Source organism: Eptesicus fuscus, chromosome 6, assembly GCF_027574615.1.
Source record: "Eptesicus fuscus isolate TK198812 chromosome 6, DD_ASM_mEF_20220401, whole genome shotgun sequence".
Classification (NCBI taxonomy): domain Eukaryota; kingdom Metazoa; phylum Chordata; class Mammalia; order Chiroptera; family Vespertilionidae; genus Eptesicus; species Eptesicus fuscus.
The window spans coordinates 59,637,381-59,656,422 of record NC_072478.1 but is presented as its reverse complement, the minus strand read 5'-3'; the positions used below and the strand labels follow the sequence as shown (position 1 = coordinate 59,656,422).

At 38.5% G+C, this 19,042-nt stretch overlaps 1 protein-coding gene across 7 annotated transcripts in view; it reads right to left on the bottom strand.

Moving 5' to 3' along the window:
• Window positions 1-19,042, bottom strand: part of ELF2 (E74 like ETS transcription factor 2) — a 96,075-nt gene that overhangs the window by 43,807 nt on the left and 33,226 nt on the right. For 4 of the 7 annotated variants that reach the window (XM_028144539.2, XM_054717723.1, XM_054717721.1 and 1 more), the window contains exon 4: window positions 10,857-11,022. In XM_028144539.2, coding sequence (XP_028000340.1) covers window positions 10,857-11,022 — 166 coding nt within the window. Of the gene's footprint in view, window positions 1-2,117; window positions 2,277-6,222; window positions 6,334-10,856; window positions 11,023-19,042 lie in introns of those variants that run through there. The other 3 variants (XM_028144573.2, XM_028144577.2, XM_054717724.1) reach the window with 3 other exon arrangements.

Sequence of the window (19,042 nt, the reverse complement as noted above, 5' to 3'; positions counted from 1 at the left end):
ATGCTACTCTCAGCTTGGCTAATAACTTCAAACCCTTCTAATCTGTTTAATGTCAGTCCCTCAGGGAGGCATTCCCCTGCTGTATACTCTTCTAAACCTTTCATTAATCCCATCATTAACACTCATCACATTTTATTGTGTTTCACTGTTCACCTTCTCCACAAAGCTGAAAGCCTGGCAACACCAGGGTCTTGTTTACCACAAGGTACGCAGCTCTGAGCCCGACATGCTGCAGGTCCTGAGCAAGAGCTGGCAGAGGATGAATGAATGTGTGAATTTCATGCGGACAGGTTTTGAAGTTCTTATTTGTACATCTAAGAACCTTAAGCATCCCTTCTTAGCAACACATGCAACCTTGTGTGCCACCCTTTTAAAATTATGATTGGTCTTTGGTCTTCTCCTCTGTCTGAATTAATAAAGCTGTATTATTTAGGCACATTGTTATATAGTAAAATTGTTACCTAGTGTGTGTTTTTTAAGTCTGAGGAATAGATTCAACTAGTTTCCAAAACCAAACAAACATGCTTTAATAATCTATTTCCCAGACATACTTATCATTCCCTTTATGTAAAATAAAGAAGTTTTTCTTGGAAAGTATACAAATACCATTTAAAATCAGTCTTTTTCAACTCTGCTTTACTAATTAACAGGGTAGCTAATTTTTTACTGTTGGCCACTACTTTCTTCTTCACATAGTTAACAATCTGTAAAACATATATTCAAGTACACTAAAAATCACTGGCTATTTTAAAGAGCCTTTGAAGGATTCTGTTTTAAAATAGTAGTTTAGAAAGCAGCTTTATTTTACCTTATTTTTAGATCATAAAATCCAATTAAAATGTGACAATTATGATAAAACTATTGACTTAAGTAAATGTGTTATACTAAAATATTTTTTAACTTCTATACTCTCCATAATTTAATACTATGGTTATTTTGTATAGTTTTACACAATACAGTTAAATAATTTTTTAAATTAAATACCCTCTCTTAAAAGACAGTAAAGAATTTAGAGATCTTAGATCAGGGGAGGATGAAGAGAGTAAAGGGGATCAAATATATGGTGACAGAAGGAGACCAGACTTTGAATGGTGAGCACACAATGGAATATAATATATTACAAAATTGTGTACCTGAAACTTCTATAATGTTATTAATCAATGTTACCTCAATAAATCTATTTTTTTAAAAAATTTAAAGATCTTAAGATATAGAGACTTCCGCAACTTCAACTCATTTCCATTTTCCATAAACCTGACATTTTAATGTCTAATTTCCAAAAAATGAAAATGTCATGATTCACATAATTGCATGTCATATTTCATTAATTCTAAGATATACATTTTTTCACATTTTGACAACTCTAAAATCAGAATGTATCTTACAACTGATGGTCTCCTAAAATATTAAAACTTTTCTCTAATAATGCTTTCTAAGTGATCTAAATCACAGTACAATTATAATTCAAACAATTCTAGAATCAAAACTAAATGAACTTAAGATTCACATTTTTATGTTTTTAGGAAACTAGTGATTAGGCTAAACTCAAAAAAATAGATAACTGGAAGAAAATGCTTCAAAAAAATTTAGGGAAATTCTAGATTAGAAGCAGAAATAGCAGAAAGGAACATTTTAAAAGAGGCTCGAAGTCCGGCTGGTGTGGCTCAGGGGTTGAGCGCCGTCCCTTGGACCAAGAGGTTCTGCGTTCAATTCCTGGTCAGAGCACATGCCTGGGTTGCAGGCTCAATCCCCAGTAGGGGGCGTGCAGAAGGCAGCCAATGGATGTCTCTCATGAACGTTTCTCTCTCTCTCTCTCTCCCTCTCTGAAATCAATAAAAATGTACATATATATTTTTTAAAAGGCTTGAAGATGTTAAGTGGTGGCTTCTAAGAAAGTGAAGATATGAAAAGCCCTAGAGGTTTATCTATAAAAGAAACAAATGTTAGAAACCTGCAAACTGTTTAAGAGGAAAAATACTATATAATGTTATTTCTCCTTCCTTCAGGAGGAATGAATCATTTTCACCCTTCAAACAAAAATATGGTATAGGTAGTTGAAATAATTGTAATTAAATGTAAAATTGTAAATATTCTTAATAAATTAAAAACCAACCTACCAGCATTGTCTTCTTTCTGGCTCAATCTGTTTCCCCTTCAGGTAATCCTAGGATAGGGGCTCCTTTTCAGATGCCCAGTTTTTCATGTCGATCTTCTACCTCCCTGTGGCAACAATATTTTCTAATTAAAAGAGTCCTTTTGTGCCACAGGGAGGATTTCTGATGATATAACAAATACAAAAATTGTCACAGCTCATCATGAAGCCAACTTAGTTTTGAGATTCTTCAAGAAAGAAATTGGACTCCTTATTTTTCAAGAGAGAAATCTGTTTTTATTTTCTTAAACTGCATTTTTAAAAACCTAAACTTCCACTTATTTTTTTAAAAGTACCGCTTTCATGTTGAATTGCATGAAAATTCTTATATCATTCATCTGCCTTTTCAACTAATGCCTAAACACAATTTTGTTGACCACAAAAGAAATTTTCTACGTTTTCTTGATAATTACTTTATTTTACCTGGTTAAAAACCAAAGTTCTGTTGCCAGTGATCAGAAGGGGGAAGGGGGAAACTACTAGATACCTTTCAGTCAATGTTTGTTCATAAGGATTTAGTAATTCTACTTGCATTACATAACATAATGGTAATTATGCTTAAAAGAACATTGGGGGAAAAAGGGCCAGCAGGAAGTGTAGAAAAGCAGCAATTACTGTCCTCTCGCTGGTAAGATTATGGGTCATTTTCACTGTTTGTTTATTCTTTGCAATATGTACTTCTCAAATTTTCCAATGAGCATGCATGTGCTTTCATTGTAAGAAAAAAGAAAACTTAGGTGTAAGCAAGAATGATGAAAACCTAATGTGATTTTAACATGATAATAATTTCGGCCTGACCACATGGTTTTGATGTATTTTAGGTGACCACATTAATTTTTTTTGGATATCTATATTTTTATATTTTAAATAACTCTATAAGGTAGTCAATATTTAGCATATAAACAAAAAAATTAAAGATTTTACAATGATGGTTCTTTTTTACGTGTTTTTAAAAATATATATTTTTATTGATTTCAGAGAAGAAGGGAGAGGGGGAGAGAGAGAGAGATAAAAATATCAATGGTGAGAGAGAATTATTGAACGGCTGCCTCCTGCACGCCCCCTGCTGGGGACTGAGTCCGAAACCCAGGGATGTTCCCCTGACCAGAATCAAACCTGGGACCCTTCAGTACACAGGTCAACGCTCTATTCACTGAGCCAAATCAGCTAGAGCTTAGGTATTTCTTTAAAATATGTTTTAATTGATTTCAGAGAGAGAGAGAGAGAGAGAGAGAGAGAGATACATCAATGATGAGAAAGAATCATTGATCAGCCGCCTCCTGCACACCCCTACTGGGGACCTAGCCCAAAAACCCAGGCATATGCCCTGATCTGGAATCGAACCATGACCTCCTGGTTCATAGGTCAACACTCAACCACTGAGCAACACCAGCTGGGCTAGATGGTTCATGCTTATACTGCAATATAAATCAAAACTCAATTTGTTTCAGTCTGTACTTCCTAACAGCTGTGTATAATACAATACACTACATTACATACCATATTTGAAAAAAATTAAAAATATTATTTCTGTCTTCAAGGGACTTATACACTCACTTTGAAAACAAAAGGAGTATGTACACAAGAACAGTATAAGAAAGTAAATGATCAGCCCTAGCTGGTTTGTCTCAGTGGATAGAGCACTGGCCTACAGACTAAAGGGTAGCAAAGTTTGATTCCGGTCAAGGGCAAGTACCTCAACGGTCTAACAGAAGATCAGGAAAGGAAATATTTAATGTAGGCCACAATCTCTGTGGAAAGTTTCATGTAGTTGGGCCTTAAAGATTGGTTAATACCTGAACACATTCTTGAGAGAAAACTATTTGACCAAAAGCTCAAAAGCATAAATTCAGTCCATGCCAGGGCAGTAAGAAAAACAGCAAGAATACAGTGTTTCAATAGATAAGAAGGCCAGATTAAGAAGGAGCTATTTCTGGATGATTCTGTGGGTCACTGAATTTGGCAGAGGAGTGGCCTTTGAAATCTGATAAACAAAGAGCTTCAGGAGAATGATAAATGTAGTTGCCAAACAGTAAGTTAAGAAAGGAATGATGAGCAAAAAGTACAAACTGGAGGTACAAAGCATTTGTTTTCTTTAACAAGTGGAAGTGAAAAAAAGAGAAAAATATAACAGAGAAGTAAACAAATGCTCTGTTTTAATGTATAAAAGACCTTTTCCATATTTGAAGGCACATGGAAAGATGTTAATAAAGTTAAGAGAACACTTATGGAGTACTTACTACATCATAAGCATTATGTTTTATATGTTTATTTTATGTAATGCTCACAACCCTGATGCCCTGTCCTATGTTAAGACAGTGAAACAGGCTCTGAACAGATTAAATACTACCAAATAAGTGATAAAGTGGAAATCTTAAACCAGGACTAACGAAGCCAGCTAATATTCTTCCCTTTCCTACTGATGAGAGCTACTTAAAAGGCTAAAAAGAAAAAAGCTCAGGAATATCTTCCACTACTCTTTAGCTTCTTCCTGTTCCTTGAAATGTAAACATTCCCTAAGGTTAATTCCTTAATTCTGTGTCCTTGGTTCTCGATCATAGAGAGACAATATAGAATTTAAATATCTTCTCCCCTGGGGAAATCTCTCAAATACCTTTCGCCCTGGAGATTGCATTTATTTCCATGGCTTCAATGAGAATGATTCCCAAATCAGTTGCTGCTTGGCCTTTCTTTACTAAGCTTCAGCGGTACTAAATGGCTTCCACTTGCTCCTCCCGATCTAGTCTCCACCGTTCTTCACTCTGCTGTCTGTCCCAGGAGGCTGACTGCATCAACAGAACTCCCCTGGGTTCAGACTGGGTTTGGTCAACGGAGGTCTTGAAAGGGGATTGATTAGAGGGATGAAGGGGAATAAAATTAATGTTCCTTAAATTATCCTAATTTGAATATGCCATCTCTTTTGTGATGGGACCCTGACTATCCATTTGTCAGGATCCTATCTTTAAATACCTGAATATGTCCCTGTAGGTGCTCTGCCTCAACTCAAAATCAACACGCCTATTACCAAATTTACCTGTTTCCTGAAACAATCTTGCCTTCCTCAAAACCATACACGACACTATCACTATCACTTAGTGTAAAAAAAAACAAAAAAACTGAGTAATATCTTAACTAAGCCTCTCTCTTTAATCTGTCATGTTTTGTTAGACTTTATATAGTAGTATAGCCTATATATGCCCCTTCTGTTCCTATTACTTCTAACCTTGTTTTAATATTTCTCAAGTTATCCCTTGACGCAACAGCTAGCCTTTCTGCCTCATTTTCCCCCTACCACTCAAAATTTCTCAAATATTTCTGCATTTTATACACCTAATGACTAACTCTTGGGTTCAAATCACAATCTAGTCACAATTCATAATGGAACCTCCTGTCAATGTCTTATTTACTCAGTATCATCTAAACAAACCTTGAGCTCTAGCCAGTTTGGCTCAGTGGATAGAGCGTTGGCCTGGGCACTGAAGGGTCCTGGGTTTGATTCCAGTCAAGTGCATGTACCTCAGTTGCAGGCTCCTCGCTGGCCCGGGCCCTGGTCCAAGCGCGTGCAGGAGGCAACCAATCGATATGTTTCTCTCACATACATGTTTCTCTCTATCTTTTCCTCTCTATTCCACTCTCTCTAAATAAAACTCAATGGGAAAATGTCCTCGGGTGAGGATTAAAAAAATAAATAAACCTTGAACTTTAATATCCCACCCATTTATTAAAGACATTTCCCTTAGTCTAAAGTGCCTTTTGCCTACTTCCTATCTGTCCATCCAAATCCTACCAAGTATCCTCCTTCTTCACTTTGTCTAAAACATTCCCTAATCCTATAAATTGAACTTTTCTTTGAAACATGTTGAAAACAGTGCCTTTGCACATAAAAAATGCAAAGTACTTATTAATATATTCTCATAAATTTAAGTAAAATTTAAGTGCAGGATGAAGAGGCAGAGAGCCTAAACAGCTCAATCTTCTCAGACAAGTCTTAAAAGATTTCTATCAAAACTTATCTATTACTAGTAGCCCTGCACACCAGTAGCTCTCTGCGGGCCCTGGCCGCTCCGTACCCGTTGCCCAGAGGCTCTCCGCGGCCCAGAGGCCCATCTGCACCCCGGCCTGGTCAGAGGCCCATCCGCGGCCAGGCACAGAACGCTTGCCTCATCGCCAAGGTGACAAAGCAAGCATTCCACCAGGTTGCTCATGCTGCCCGCTCTCAGCGGCCGCCCTGCCCCCAGGACTGGGGAACTCCGGCGGGGCTGAGAGGACTGGGTGCCTCCATCCTGTGGCTATGGGCGTTACCATCTTTGTGACAGAGTGGCAGTTAATTTGCATATTACCCTTTTATTAGCTAGGCTTGCCCTGGCCAGGAGCTTCATCCTGATGCACCAAGGTTGCAGGTTCAATCCCCAGTCAGGGCACATACAAGAATTAGCCAATGGATGCAAAAATAAGTGGAACAACAAATCTCTCTCTCTCTCATTCTCAAATTAATAAATAAAAATTTAAAAAGCTATCTATTATTAATTGCACTGGCATAAACTTATTACTTTTAGTAATCTGTAACAACCTTTTAAAATTTACAGTCATATAATATACATATATTTTGAGTAAACATAAAAACTTCATTTTCCAATCTTAGTATGGAATTCAAGAGATTCCTCTCCACCCCCAACTCACCCCATCAGTCTCAGGAACAGCCTCCAGAACTGATAGAGCCTGCAACCCCTGACAGAGGTATTTCCGGCCCGCCATTCAAGACCACCTTCAGCCAGACTGCACTGCTAGTCTTCAAAGGCTCTTTATGATTACTAACCCTAAGCAATCATCAAAAAGCAGTTTATAGATTTACATGAATATGCCTACTTTTTTTTTTTAATATATTTTATTGATTTTTTACAGAGAGGAAGGGAGAGGGATAGAAAGTTAGAAACATCGATGAGAGAGAAACATCGATCAGCTGCCTCCTACACACCCCCCGCTGGGGACGTGCCCGCAACCAAGGTACATGCCCTTGACTGGAATCGAACCTGGGACCCTTGAGTCCGCAGGCCGACGCTCTATCCACTGAGCCAAACCGGCTAGGGCTGAATATGCCTACTTTGAAAGTTTCAAAACATATTTGATTTTCCCTATAAATTTTAAGAGACAATTATAATTACATATAAACTCTGTGAGAAAAATGTAGACTTTTAGTTTATAATTACACCTAACAAAATTAGAAATTATTTTATTCACAAAATAATAAAAATGGCTAAACATGTATCGTTATATGATTACAGTACTCCTGCCTGGATGACATCATGAACACTGTTTCTCGTGTGGATTCATACATATGGATATATAGGAATAAAAGAAGAAAAACTTATTGTAAACATGCAGAGAATTGACATACAGCTCAATTAGTATAATTACGAACATGTTTAAATTTATGTATTTTTTATTGATTTCAGAGAGGGGGAGAGAGAGAGAAAATCAATGATGAAAGAGAATCATTGATTGGCTGCCTCCACTGGGATTGAGCCCACAATCCGGGCATGTGCCCTGACCAGGAATCAACCATGACCTCCTCATTCATAGGTCGACACTCAACCACTGAGCCATACCAGGCTAATTATGAACATTTTTAAATGTATATTACCTAAGTTATAATATAGGAACATTTCAGGAAGTGTTCCCTAGATGTACAAAAGGAAATCTTTTTTTTTATTTAATATATTTTATTGATTTTTTACAGAGAGGAAGAGAGAGGGATAGAGAATTAGAAACATCGATGAGAGAGAAACATCCATCAGCTGCCTCTTGCACACCCCCTACTGGGGATGTGACCACAACCAAGGTACATGCCCTTGACCGGAATTGAACCCGGGACCCTTGAGTCCGCAGGCCGACGCTCTATCCACTGAGCCAAACCGGTTTCGGCACAAAAGGAAATCTTATTCGGTATTTATCTCATTTCCACCAATTCCCCAAATAAAAACTGATATAACTATTTTATAAATATTCCTTTGCTTTTCTTCCCACTCAGTTTCTCCAAAATTTACAGGTATCTGGAATTTTAGTGAAAGTTTTATACCATGAGAAATAAGCCTGATCCTACTCCACTACTCAAAAGGAAACATGCATTAGGACAAATCATAACAACCTTCATTCATTTTGTATACATTCTATATGTTAGCTGTCAGAAGAACAAAAATTTAGTCAGTTTTTAACTCATTTAAAAATGCATTTGATTCTTTAAATAAAAACAAAATTAAGCTCTGATGAACTATTCTAAACTAATCTATATATATATTAACTATCTTTATAAAGTTATTAAAAATCCATGAGCTAAAGTATTGTCAAATAAGTCTGTATATTATAGACTCATTCCATGGTCTGCATGCCTTATGATGAATAAATACAAGTGTTTTAAATTGTTGCGATTATAGATGTATGTGCCAGCAGTTTTCAGTATAAATTTGGCATTGCCTTTTTAAAACAATTAAGCTGAATTCTAAGTTTTACAGTGTTGTTCTGTAAAGAGAGAGACAAGAATAATTATACTATACTAACCTTTATTTTTAGAATAAAGCAAGCGTAGATTTCATTAAAAATTCACGAGCCAGTATGTAATTAAAAATTAAGATGAACCCTAGCCAGTTTGGTTCATTGGATAGAGCGTCGGCCTGTGGACTGAAGGGTCTTGGGTTCGATTCTGATCAAGGGCACATACTTGGGTTGCAGGCTAGATCTCCGGCTCCAAAGTCAGGGTGCACGCGGAAGGCAACCAGACAATGTGCCTCTCTCACATTAATGTTTCTCTCTCTCTGTCTCTCCTCCCTCCCACTCTCTCAAAAATCAATGGAAAAAATATCCTTGGGTGAGGATTAACCAAAAAAAAAAAAATTAAGATGAACTTCTCAGTACACTTAGACTATTTTAGAATTATGTGAGTTATTTACTAATATTTCCTTTTAGTACTAAAATAAATAAATCTAAAAAAATGTCATCAAGTGTTCAAAAACCACTTTTAAAATATCATAAAAATAGCTATTACTTTACCCAGACTTTGTATATCCTCCTTTTCAATATCACAATCACTCATATCTCTGCCTTGCAAATGATATCATCACCCTCAGAGTTGAAGACCAAGAAAATCAAATCCCTTTAGTGGATTATATTTGCTTCCTATTTGGAATTGTTTTTATCTAAGTAATTTAAATTAATGAAGCACTGGCCACCAACTGCACAACCAATAAGATTTGGCCAACGTGCTCTGATATTTTAATGTGATAAATATTTTGTGGTAAAACAATGTTCTACTGATACAAACTTGGCACTGTAGTTTTCATTTGTTATAATTTCTAATTTGCTACTAAAATCATAGCCTTCCTTATGCTTTTGAACATTTTCAGAAATTTCACACAAATTCTACTTTTTTCATTCAATTTTACCTATTAAGACTTTCTGTTCTTATACTATTAGTTTTCTGTTTAGTTATGCTCCTATAATAAAATCAGTTTTAACAGCTACTTCATCATGCATAATACTGTTAGCTGTTCTTGCTTATTGTTTTCCTCAAGAAGAAAATTCATCTCTGCCACTAGACTTCTACCTTCTATCTGGAAAACTCTCCAAACTCTCAGAAAAACACAGGTATCTTCCTGCCACTTGCATTATCTACCATAAATCAAGTACCAGCACAGACTACAGTAACCACGCCCATCTAAAATGTTTGGCAACCTGTTCTGAAAATGAATTGGTCACCAAGTCACCTGGGGTTTGCTGGCATTGTTGTTGCCATCGCTCTGAAGCTCTGAAGAGCAAGGGAGCTTCCAATCCCTTAGCTCAACAACAAATAAGGCTGGAGGAAGAACAGCTTTCAGCTGGAAGAAGCTAGCAGTGCTACACAGTGCTCCTGGGCCTCCGCAAGCGGCAAGACGTCCAATTCTCACAATGTTTAATCATGAGACTTGGCTACATTTACAGGAATTTATCGAAATGCTTATGAATTTTTACTAGAATTGTACACCAAGCATAAGGATTCTTTTTCACCATTAATAGCCAAAGATAAATTTTAATGTTTATTATAATAAAAGGGCCACTACAATCCTTCTGGTAAAATACTCTATAGTCAATGGCAAAAATTAAAAGGTTTCTCCAAGAATTATACACACTAACCCCCAATTAAACTTACAGTTATCTCACCACAGACAGACTGAAACACCACAATTTCTAAGACTTAAAGGGAGAAGAATCTGATAGATTACTGCAAAGATACTCTGACCTAAGAAAAAAGGAATCATACTGCTCCATCAATACTGATTCAAAGAAACTCTTAATCTGTTACTGAATGAGAATACCCTATTTATTTTTAAATTTTAAAAAAGTTACCCTCGTATACTAGCCTACTGACCTCTAATACAAGTAAATAACAACTAGTCAACTTTTGCACTTCCAAAAAAATTATCAAAATAATTATTGTGGGCCTGTAATTTTGTCATTAGGGTCCATGATATAAGACTGTTATACCTCAAAAATTGTAATAGAGAACTTCTTATGTCCATATAAATTTCCTTAAACAAGAGATGTTTCACTGCTTCCCAATCTACACTAAATAGCATTAAAAGGAAGGGGTTTTGGTATATTATTCATCTGGCAATAGCAACGATGACACAAAATGAGAAAGTTAGAAATAATAAACATGTGATGAGATGTCTACCTGTTTCCACATTCTCGGTCTCAACTTCTTGTTCTTCTGCCACATCTTGCATCATATAAGTCTCATCATCATAAACCAGAACCTGGGCGGCATAGCCCTGCTCTAATCTGGCACTCGGAACTGGCTCCACAATCACTGCTGGATAGTCAGAAACCTTCTCACTTTCCTACAAGAGCAAATTTAAAAAACAATCAACCTTTTTATTCACAAATGCTGGATTCACTTATAAAGCCTTGAGTTCCTAGAGTCTCAAGGAATCCACACAATGAGTTTAATGCAATATAAATATGAATGTAAAAAAAAAACAACAACACAAAAAACAAGAGATGCAAAGGGTTAACTTTAATAATCTGTCCAAGTCTTAAGAGGTGAAACTTAGACTAATACACATTTTAAATAATCGGGGCTTTAGAATTCAGATGGCAAATTAAAAACATGCACATAATTTCACTCTCATGAAAGCAGCAAAAGACTTTTAGACAACCATGTAAGGAGAAGAGATAAAAGCTACAAAGGAGAAGAGATAAGAGTAACAAAACCTTGGAAGACTGAAAGTGGATGGGTGAATATTATTAAGTGGTTTAGTGGACCCAGGAAAGCCAAATCACAGCCTCGAAGCAGAGCCAGCTGAGAAACAGCACAGACACTGGAGGACCCACAGAAGGCAAAATCTCAAATTAATTCTGGAAATGGAGCAGCAGCAGCTGGTAGAGAAAGAGGAGGCTCAAACAAGGAAGATCCCATTAAGCCTGTTTGAAAAGCACTCTGGCTCCTAGACCCACTCTTCTCCACAATGCTTAGTAACCAGCCCTCCCCACCGGAGCAGAAGATTGGAGAGGGAGAAACAAGAGTACCTTTGAGGTCTATTAGGCACATTTGCTAGTATCAGTACTGTACCAAAAACCGTTTTCAGTCAGCATTTTAGTCTTCAACTGTTAATCATGAGCAGATAGCCAAGTATTACTAGTTGTCTAAGAAGAATATATACATACATGCACACACATATATATTAATGTTCCTCACATATATTATATTCATAAAACAAGAACAGAATACAATAAATAAATAACATTTAAAAATAAAGGGTTCTTAGAAATTAAAAACACAATAACCAAAATGAAAAGAGAGAGGCTTGGGAGATAAAACTGAGGCAGTCTTCCAAGAACCAGAGGAAAAAGATAAAGCCCTAGAAAAGAGAACAATATTAGAGGACAGTCCAGGAGGCCAATATATGAATAACAGGAATTACAGAAAAAAGAATATGGAGAGGGAGAAGGGGAGGTTGGAAAGAAATCAAAGAATAGAGATTTTTCTAGAGCTGAAGGACCTAAAGCTGCCCATTTGAAAGAACCTACCAATTAATTAGTAAAAAAATTAAGGGAGACCTATCCTGAGGCACATCACTGTGAAGTATTGTAATACTGGGGGCAAAAAAAGATTCTACAAGCTTCTGGAAAGAAAATACACATCACACACACAGACTTGAGACTCAGTTCAGTCTTCTCAACCCTAATACTGGAAGGAAGATGACAATGGAACCATTTCTTCAAAGTTATAAAGGAAAATTATTTCCAACCTAAATTCTTCACCCTACCAAACCGTCTTATGAAAGCCTTCTCTCAGACATGAAGGAGCTCACATTTACTTTCCCTGCATTCTTTCTCAAGAAGCAATTGGAAAGTGTTTTCTATATTTAAAAAAAGAGTAAATTTGTAATTTAACAACAACAAAAAAGATGACTTAGGATACAGAACATGCAGGAGATCAAAGCTGGGAGAGGGATGACAGTGATCTTCAAGGAGGCCTAGGAAGACAGGTTCCAGCATGCAGCTGTGCACTGGACTTAAAGGGCAACCAGTCCAGACTGCAGCAATATGACTCCCGAGACAGCACGACAAACTGCCATCTCCAAGATAAACACTGACGTTGTTTCTAAGCACAGGACGTCCAGATAAGCCTATTCCAGATTTTCATTCATAGCGAGCTTGCCTTGATAGCCCCTTCACCCCACCTTTCCTTGCCACCTGCATCAGCTGCAAACACTCTTTTCACCTCCCAGTGTGTCCTAGTTTGATACTCTCCTAAGTGCTGAAAGAAGAGCACAAAGAGCATAGACATAAAAAATAAAGAGCAGCACTCTTTCCATGGGAACATATACCTGCTGAACAAACATGTAACACAGGGTCCCTACTGTAGCCCAGACTGGTTCCTGACCAAGCCAGCCCTACGTGTCCAAGAACTAACTCGTGACACCACTTACGGATTGCCTGAGTAGAAGCTCTTGAAAGTCAGTGAACCTGATGCCAACTAGTCAGCCCTCTTCCTGGAAGCCTTCATCTAACTGCAGAAATGCTGTCCTTCCCTAATGCAGTTAGCCTGATACACACTATTCATTTTTCAAAGTAAATATGTCACTTAGGAACATATACGCAGACAATCCTATCTAATAAAGAGGGAATAAGCTAATTGGCCCTCACGCCGTCGCAAAGATGGTGGCGTCCACAGCCAATAAGGAGGGAATATGCTAATTGACTGTCCCGTCCTCAAAGATGGTGGCGCCCACAGCCAATAAGGAATATGCTAATTGACTGTCACGCCCTCAAAGATGGCGGCACCCACAGCCACAAGATGGCAGCGCCCAGTCCCCTCAGCCCTGCTGGGGTGCCTACCTCCGGAGTCCCCCAGCCGCCCAGGGCTAGCCTGAGGCACAGGGCCACCCAAGGCTCAGGGCCAGCCGAGGCTCAGGGCCAGCTGAGGCTTGCGCAGTGGCAGCAGTAGAGTTGTGATGGGGCGTCACCTTCCCCTGATCGCCGGGTCGCCTCCCACCCCTGAGGGCTCCCGGACTATGAGAGGGGGCAGGCCGGGCTGAGGGACCCCCCCTCCAGTGCATGAATTTTCATGCACCGGGCCTCTACTAATACTATAAAGAAAATAATACATAAGTCAAGATAATGGCACTTCTGGAGACAGACAAGGTAGTATATGAGAAAGGGACACTCTCAGTATTCTAAATACTAGCGGTTTCTATTTTTTCACCTTAGTGATAGATAATATGTATTCTTTCTGTTATTCTTAGACTGAAGCATATATATTTTATAAACTCTTCATTTTGTATCAAACATTTCACACAAAAAAATCCTATATAATAAAAGCCTAATATGCTAAATGTCCAGTCGTCCATTCAACCAATCAAAGCATAATATGCTAATGATATGCTAAAGCCGCTCAACCGCTCACTATGCACTGACCACAAGGGGGCAGATGCTCCGACCAGTAGGTTAGCTTGCTGCTGGGGTCTGGCTGGCCAGGACTGAGCAAGACAGTCCTCCCATGGTCCCTCCCCGGCTGGCCAACCTCCCACGTCTCTCCCTGGCTCCAATTGTGCACTGGTGGGGTCCCTCAGCCTGGCTTGCACCCTCTTGCAGTCCACGACCCCTTGGGGGATGTTGGAGAGCCGGTTTTGGCCTGATCCCGCAGGCCAGGCTGAGGGACCCCACTGGTGCACGAATTTGTGCACTAGGCCTCTAGTTTTTAAATAAATTACAAAATAAGGATACAGCAAATTAAAAAGAGAAAGTACATGCTGGCCCAGCTGGTGGGGCTAAATGGTTGAGTGTCGACCCATGAACCAGTAGGTCATGTTCCAATTTCTGGTCAAAGCACATGCCTGGGCTGTGGGCTCGATCCCCAGTAGAGGCCGTGTAGGGGGCAGCCAGTCCTACTCTGTATATGGTGAAAAATACAAGTCCAATGTTTTGCCATTAAAAAATATTTTCCCACAAATTGAATATAGTAACAGTTGAATCATCATGCCTCTTGCTCAGCTTTATAACCACAGCCTACACGCAGCACCACCCAGCTGGAAGATAGCAGTTAATGAGGAGAATGGGATAGGTAATACTGGAAGGAAGATAACATGAGGTCTCCACTCATTGGAAACTCAGAAAACAGCATCATAAGTAGCAGCTGAACTAGTATTAACACAAGCAGTGAATATTTTATTTAAATATAATCCAAGGGACTTAAAACTTCTTTCATTCCTCTGAAATTGAACAGCATCTATACTAATAATAGAGGAATATGCAAATTGTTCAGGATGCCATCACAGTAACAGTAATAACCAAACAGCAGGCTGCGTGGGGCAACAAGGCTGGCAGGGGGGTTAGTGAGGGACAACCAAACAACTGAACAGCAGGCTGCGTGGGGCAAGCAGGCCAGCAGAGGGGTTAGTGAGGGACGACTAAACGACTTAACAGCAGGCTGTGTGGGGTGACCAGGCTGGAAGGGGGGGAGGGGGCAGTTGGGGGCAAACAGGCTGGCAAGGGAGGGCAGTTGGAGTGACCCAGCCTACAGGGGAGGGCAGTTGGGGGCAATCAGGCTGGCAGGGGAGGGCAGGGGCAATCGGGCTGGCAGGGGAGGGCAGTTGGGGCGATTGGGCCGGCAGGGGAGGGCAGTTGGGGGTGATTGGGCTGGCAAGGGAGCAGTTAGGCATCAATCAGGCCAGCAGGGGAGTGGTTAGGGGGTGAGCAGGCTAACAGGCAGGCGAGCGGTTGGGAGCCAGCAGTCCCAGATTGTGAGAGGGATGTCCGACTGCTGGTTTAGGCCCGATCCCTCAGGGCCTAAACCAGCAAACATCCCCCAAGGGTTCCCAGATTGGAGAGGGTGCAGGCCGGGCTGCACACCCCACCCCCGTGCATGAATTTCGTGCACCAGGCCTCTAGTATTTAATAGTAAGGTTAATCTGAGATTAATTTATATTGTGAACTACCCATCCCCACTCTACCAGTAGAAAATAAGTCAAAATTTCTAAACCATGAAATACTTGAGGACTAGAATTCCGTAGAAGGCCAATACTCTCTTCCCCACCAATTAGGATTCTGGATGACTCCTCTCTCTTTGTTTTGTTTTAATGTTTCAATGGTTCTTTCCATTTATGCATAAAAAGCACCAAAAAAAAAATTTTTTTAATTCATCCTGGCAGGGTAGTTCAGTTGGTTGGAACCTTTTTCTGTACATCAAAAGGTTGTGGATTCGATTTCTTGTCAGGGCACATACGGGAGGCAACCAATGTTTCTCTCTCCCTTTCTCCCTCCTTTCATCCCTAAACTCCAGATCTTTGCTCCTTATTCCTCCTGTATATACCTCTAAAAAAGACAATCTAATTCTCTGACTCATTTTGTACATATATCTGTAATCTGGATTCCACCACCTCATTGAAACTATTCACTCAAAATGTCACCAGGGATCAAATTCTATTTCAGTTTTCACTCTCCTCCGCCATTCTGCAGACTATACACTGACCATCACCTCATTTAAAAAACTTCCTTTTTAAATGAAGTTGTTTCAGGAACCACTTCTCTTTCTAGAAACCACTTTATGTTTAAGCATCTCCTCTGACACTTCTTCCATCTCCAGTGACTCAAACCTAGCCAACTTGCTAAGGTTCGGTCTTCAGCATCTCCGTTCTTTTTACTCTACACTACCATCCCAGGCAAGCCTACCCCCTACCCATTCTTATGGTTTCGGATAGCACCTCTTATGCTGATGATTACTAAATATTTGCTTTAGACTCTGACCCATTTCCTAAACTCCAGACCCAACTTTTAAACTACCAACTTAACATCACTACAGGAATATTCAGCTGATACTTCAAGCTTAACATGTCTAACTAGGAACAAATTATCAACATTCCTCCCTATTCCCCCACCCTGCGTTTCTCCTCTAAACCCCCGTTTCTTCATATTTAAAAAAGAGGTTATAATACTATTCTTAAAAGTCCCCTGAAAATTAAATGTGCACCAATTAGTCACGGCTATTTTTACATTGTAAGAATAGCATTCAAACATACTATACTTGCCCTGACATTGGAGGGCATCTTTTCACATTACAATCAGAATCCTTTGTGCAAAAAGCTGTCATGATGCCCCATTTGTCTAAAAGGGAAGTTTAACTACTAAACAATGGTTTTTAACATTCTTTGAAATACAACCCTCAATTCACCTATTAAAGGTTGACTTGTGTATCCCAAAAGACGGTAAAGCCCTAACCATCAGTACTTGTGAATCTGAGCTAATTTGAAAATAAGATCTTTGGCCCAGCTAGCGTGGCTCAGCAGTTGAGGGTTGACCTATGAACCAGGCGGTCACAGTTTGATTCCCAGTCAGGGCACATGGCCACATTGTGACTCAATTCCCAGAGTGGGGAGTGTAGGAGGCAGCCAATCAATGATTCTCATCATTGATGTTTCTATTTCATTGATTTTCTAATTGTTCTGTCAATTACCAAGAGAGAAATGCAGCAATCTCCAATTAATACTGTAGATTTATCTACTTTATTTCTTCTTTCAGTTTTGTCAATTTATGCTTGATGTAGTTTGAAGCTCTAACACCGAGTGTATATACATTTAGGGTTGTTAACTCTTCTTGACAAAATAGTCCTTTTATCATTATGAAATGTCTATGTTTGCCGAAACCGGTTTGGCTCAGTGGATAGAGTGTCGGCCTGCGGACTGGGGGATCCCAGGTTAGACTCCGGTCAAGGGCATGTACCTTGGTTGCGGACACATCCCCGGTGGGGGGTGTGCAGGAGGCAGCTGATCGATGTTTCTCTCTCATCAATGTTTCTAACTCTCTATCCCTCTCCCATCCTCTCTGTAAAAAATCAATAAAATATATTTTAAAAAAAGAAAAGAAATGTCTATGTTTATCCCTGGTAATAATCTTATCCTGAAACCACTTTAGCCTTTTTATGATTAAATTTACATAGCACACTTATTTCTAAAGTTTTACTTTTAAGCTGTGCTGTTAATACTTAAAATGAATTTCTTATATAAAACATAAGTTGGTTTGACTTCTTTTTAAACCCAATCTGACAATATCTACTTTAATTTGGACTTTTTAGAATATTTACAATTATCGATAAAACAGGATTAAAATCTACCATCCTAATCTTGTTCGTTTGATTTATTCTTTGTTCCTTTTATTCTTTCTTCTTTTGAACTGAATATTTTAGTAACCATTTTAATTCAAACATTAGCTTATTATGTATATATTGATTTTTAGTGATTCTCTAGATTTTATAATATGCTTAACTTACCAAGTTTATCTATAAGTATTACTTTATATGTAACATAACAAGCTTTCAATAGTATTCTTCCAATTCCCTCCTCCACCCTTTGTTCTACTATTGTCATACATTTTCTTCACATTGTAAACCCTAGCATATACTGTTCATATTTTTGTTATAAACAATTTTTTAATTAAAAACTGATTTAAAAAATATTTTATATTTACCCATACAGTAGCTATTTCTCCAGTGCTTTTCATTCCTTTATGTATATCTCAGTTTCCATTTGGTATACCTAAGTTTTATTTACCTTCTCCTAAAGAACTTCTTTTAATATTTCTTATAACACAAGCTCCCTGGTGATAAATTCTCTCAGCTTTTGTTGGTCTGAAAAAAAGCTTCATCGGAAGGACATTTTCACTGAATATATAATGGTAGGTTGACAAGTTTTAGTCTTTCAGCGTTTTAAAGAAATCACTATCTTCTGACTTGCATAGTTTCAGTCAAGATATCTGTAGTCATTATCTTTGTTCTTCTGTAAGGAATATTTCTCTGGATACTTTTAAGATTTTCTTTCTGAAATTGGCTTTCAGCAATTTTATGATAATGTGCCTCGGTGCCTATTTGCTCCTGCTTGGAATTTAAGATTCCCAGATTTTTTTTAAATATATTTTTATTGATTTTTTACAGAGAGGAAGGGAGAGGGATAGAGAGCTAGAAACATCGATGAGAGAGAAACATTGACCAGCTGCCTCCTGCACACCCCCTACCGGGGACGTGCCCGCAACCAATGTACATGCCCTTGACCGGAATCGAACCTGGGACCTTTCAGTCCGCAGGCCAACACTCTATCCACTGAGCCAAACCAGCTAGGGCAAGATTCTCAGATCTTTAAGTTTATGCTTTTCATCAAATTTGGAAATTTTTATGGCCATTATTTCTTCATATTTTTTTGTTGTTGTCCTCTCCTCTCATTCTGGAATTCAAATTACATAAACTTGATATTGTCCTACAGATAACCAAGTCTGTTTTTAGTTTGTTTGGTGATTCTTTAGATTTTATAATATGCTTAACTTACCAAGTTTATCTACAAATAATATTACTTTATGTATAACATAACA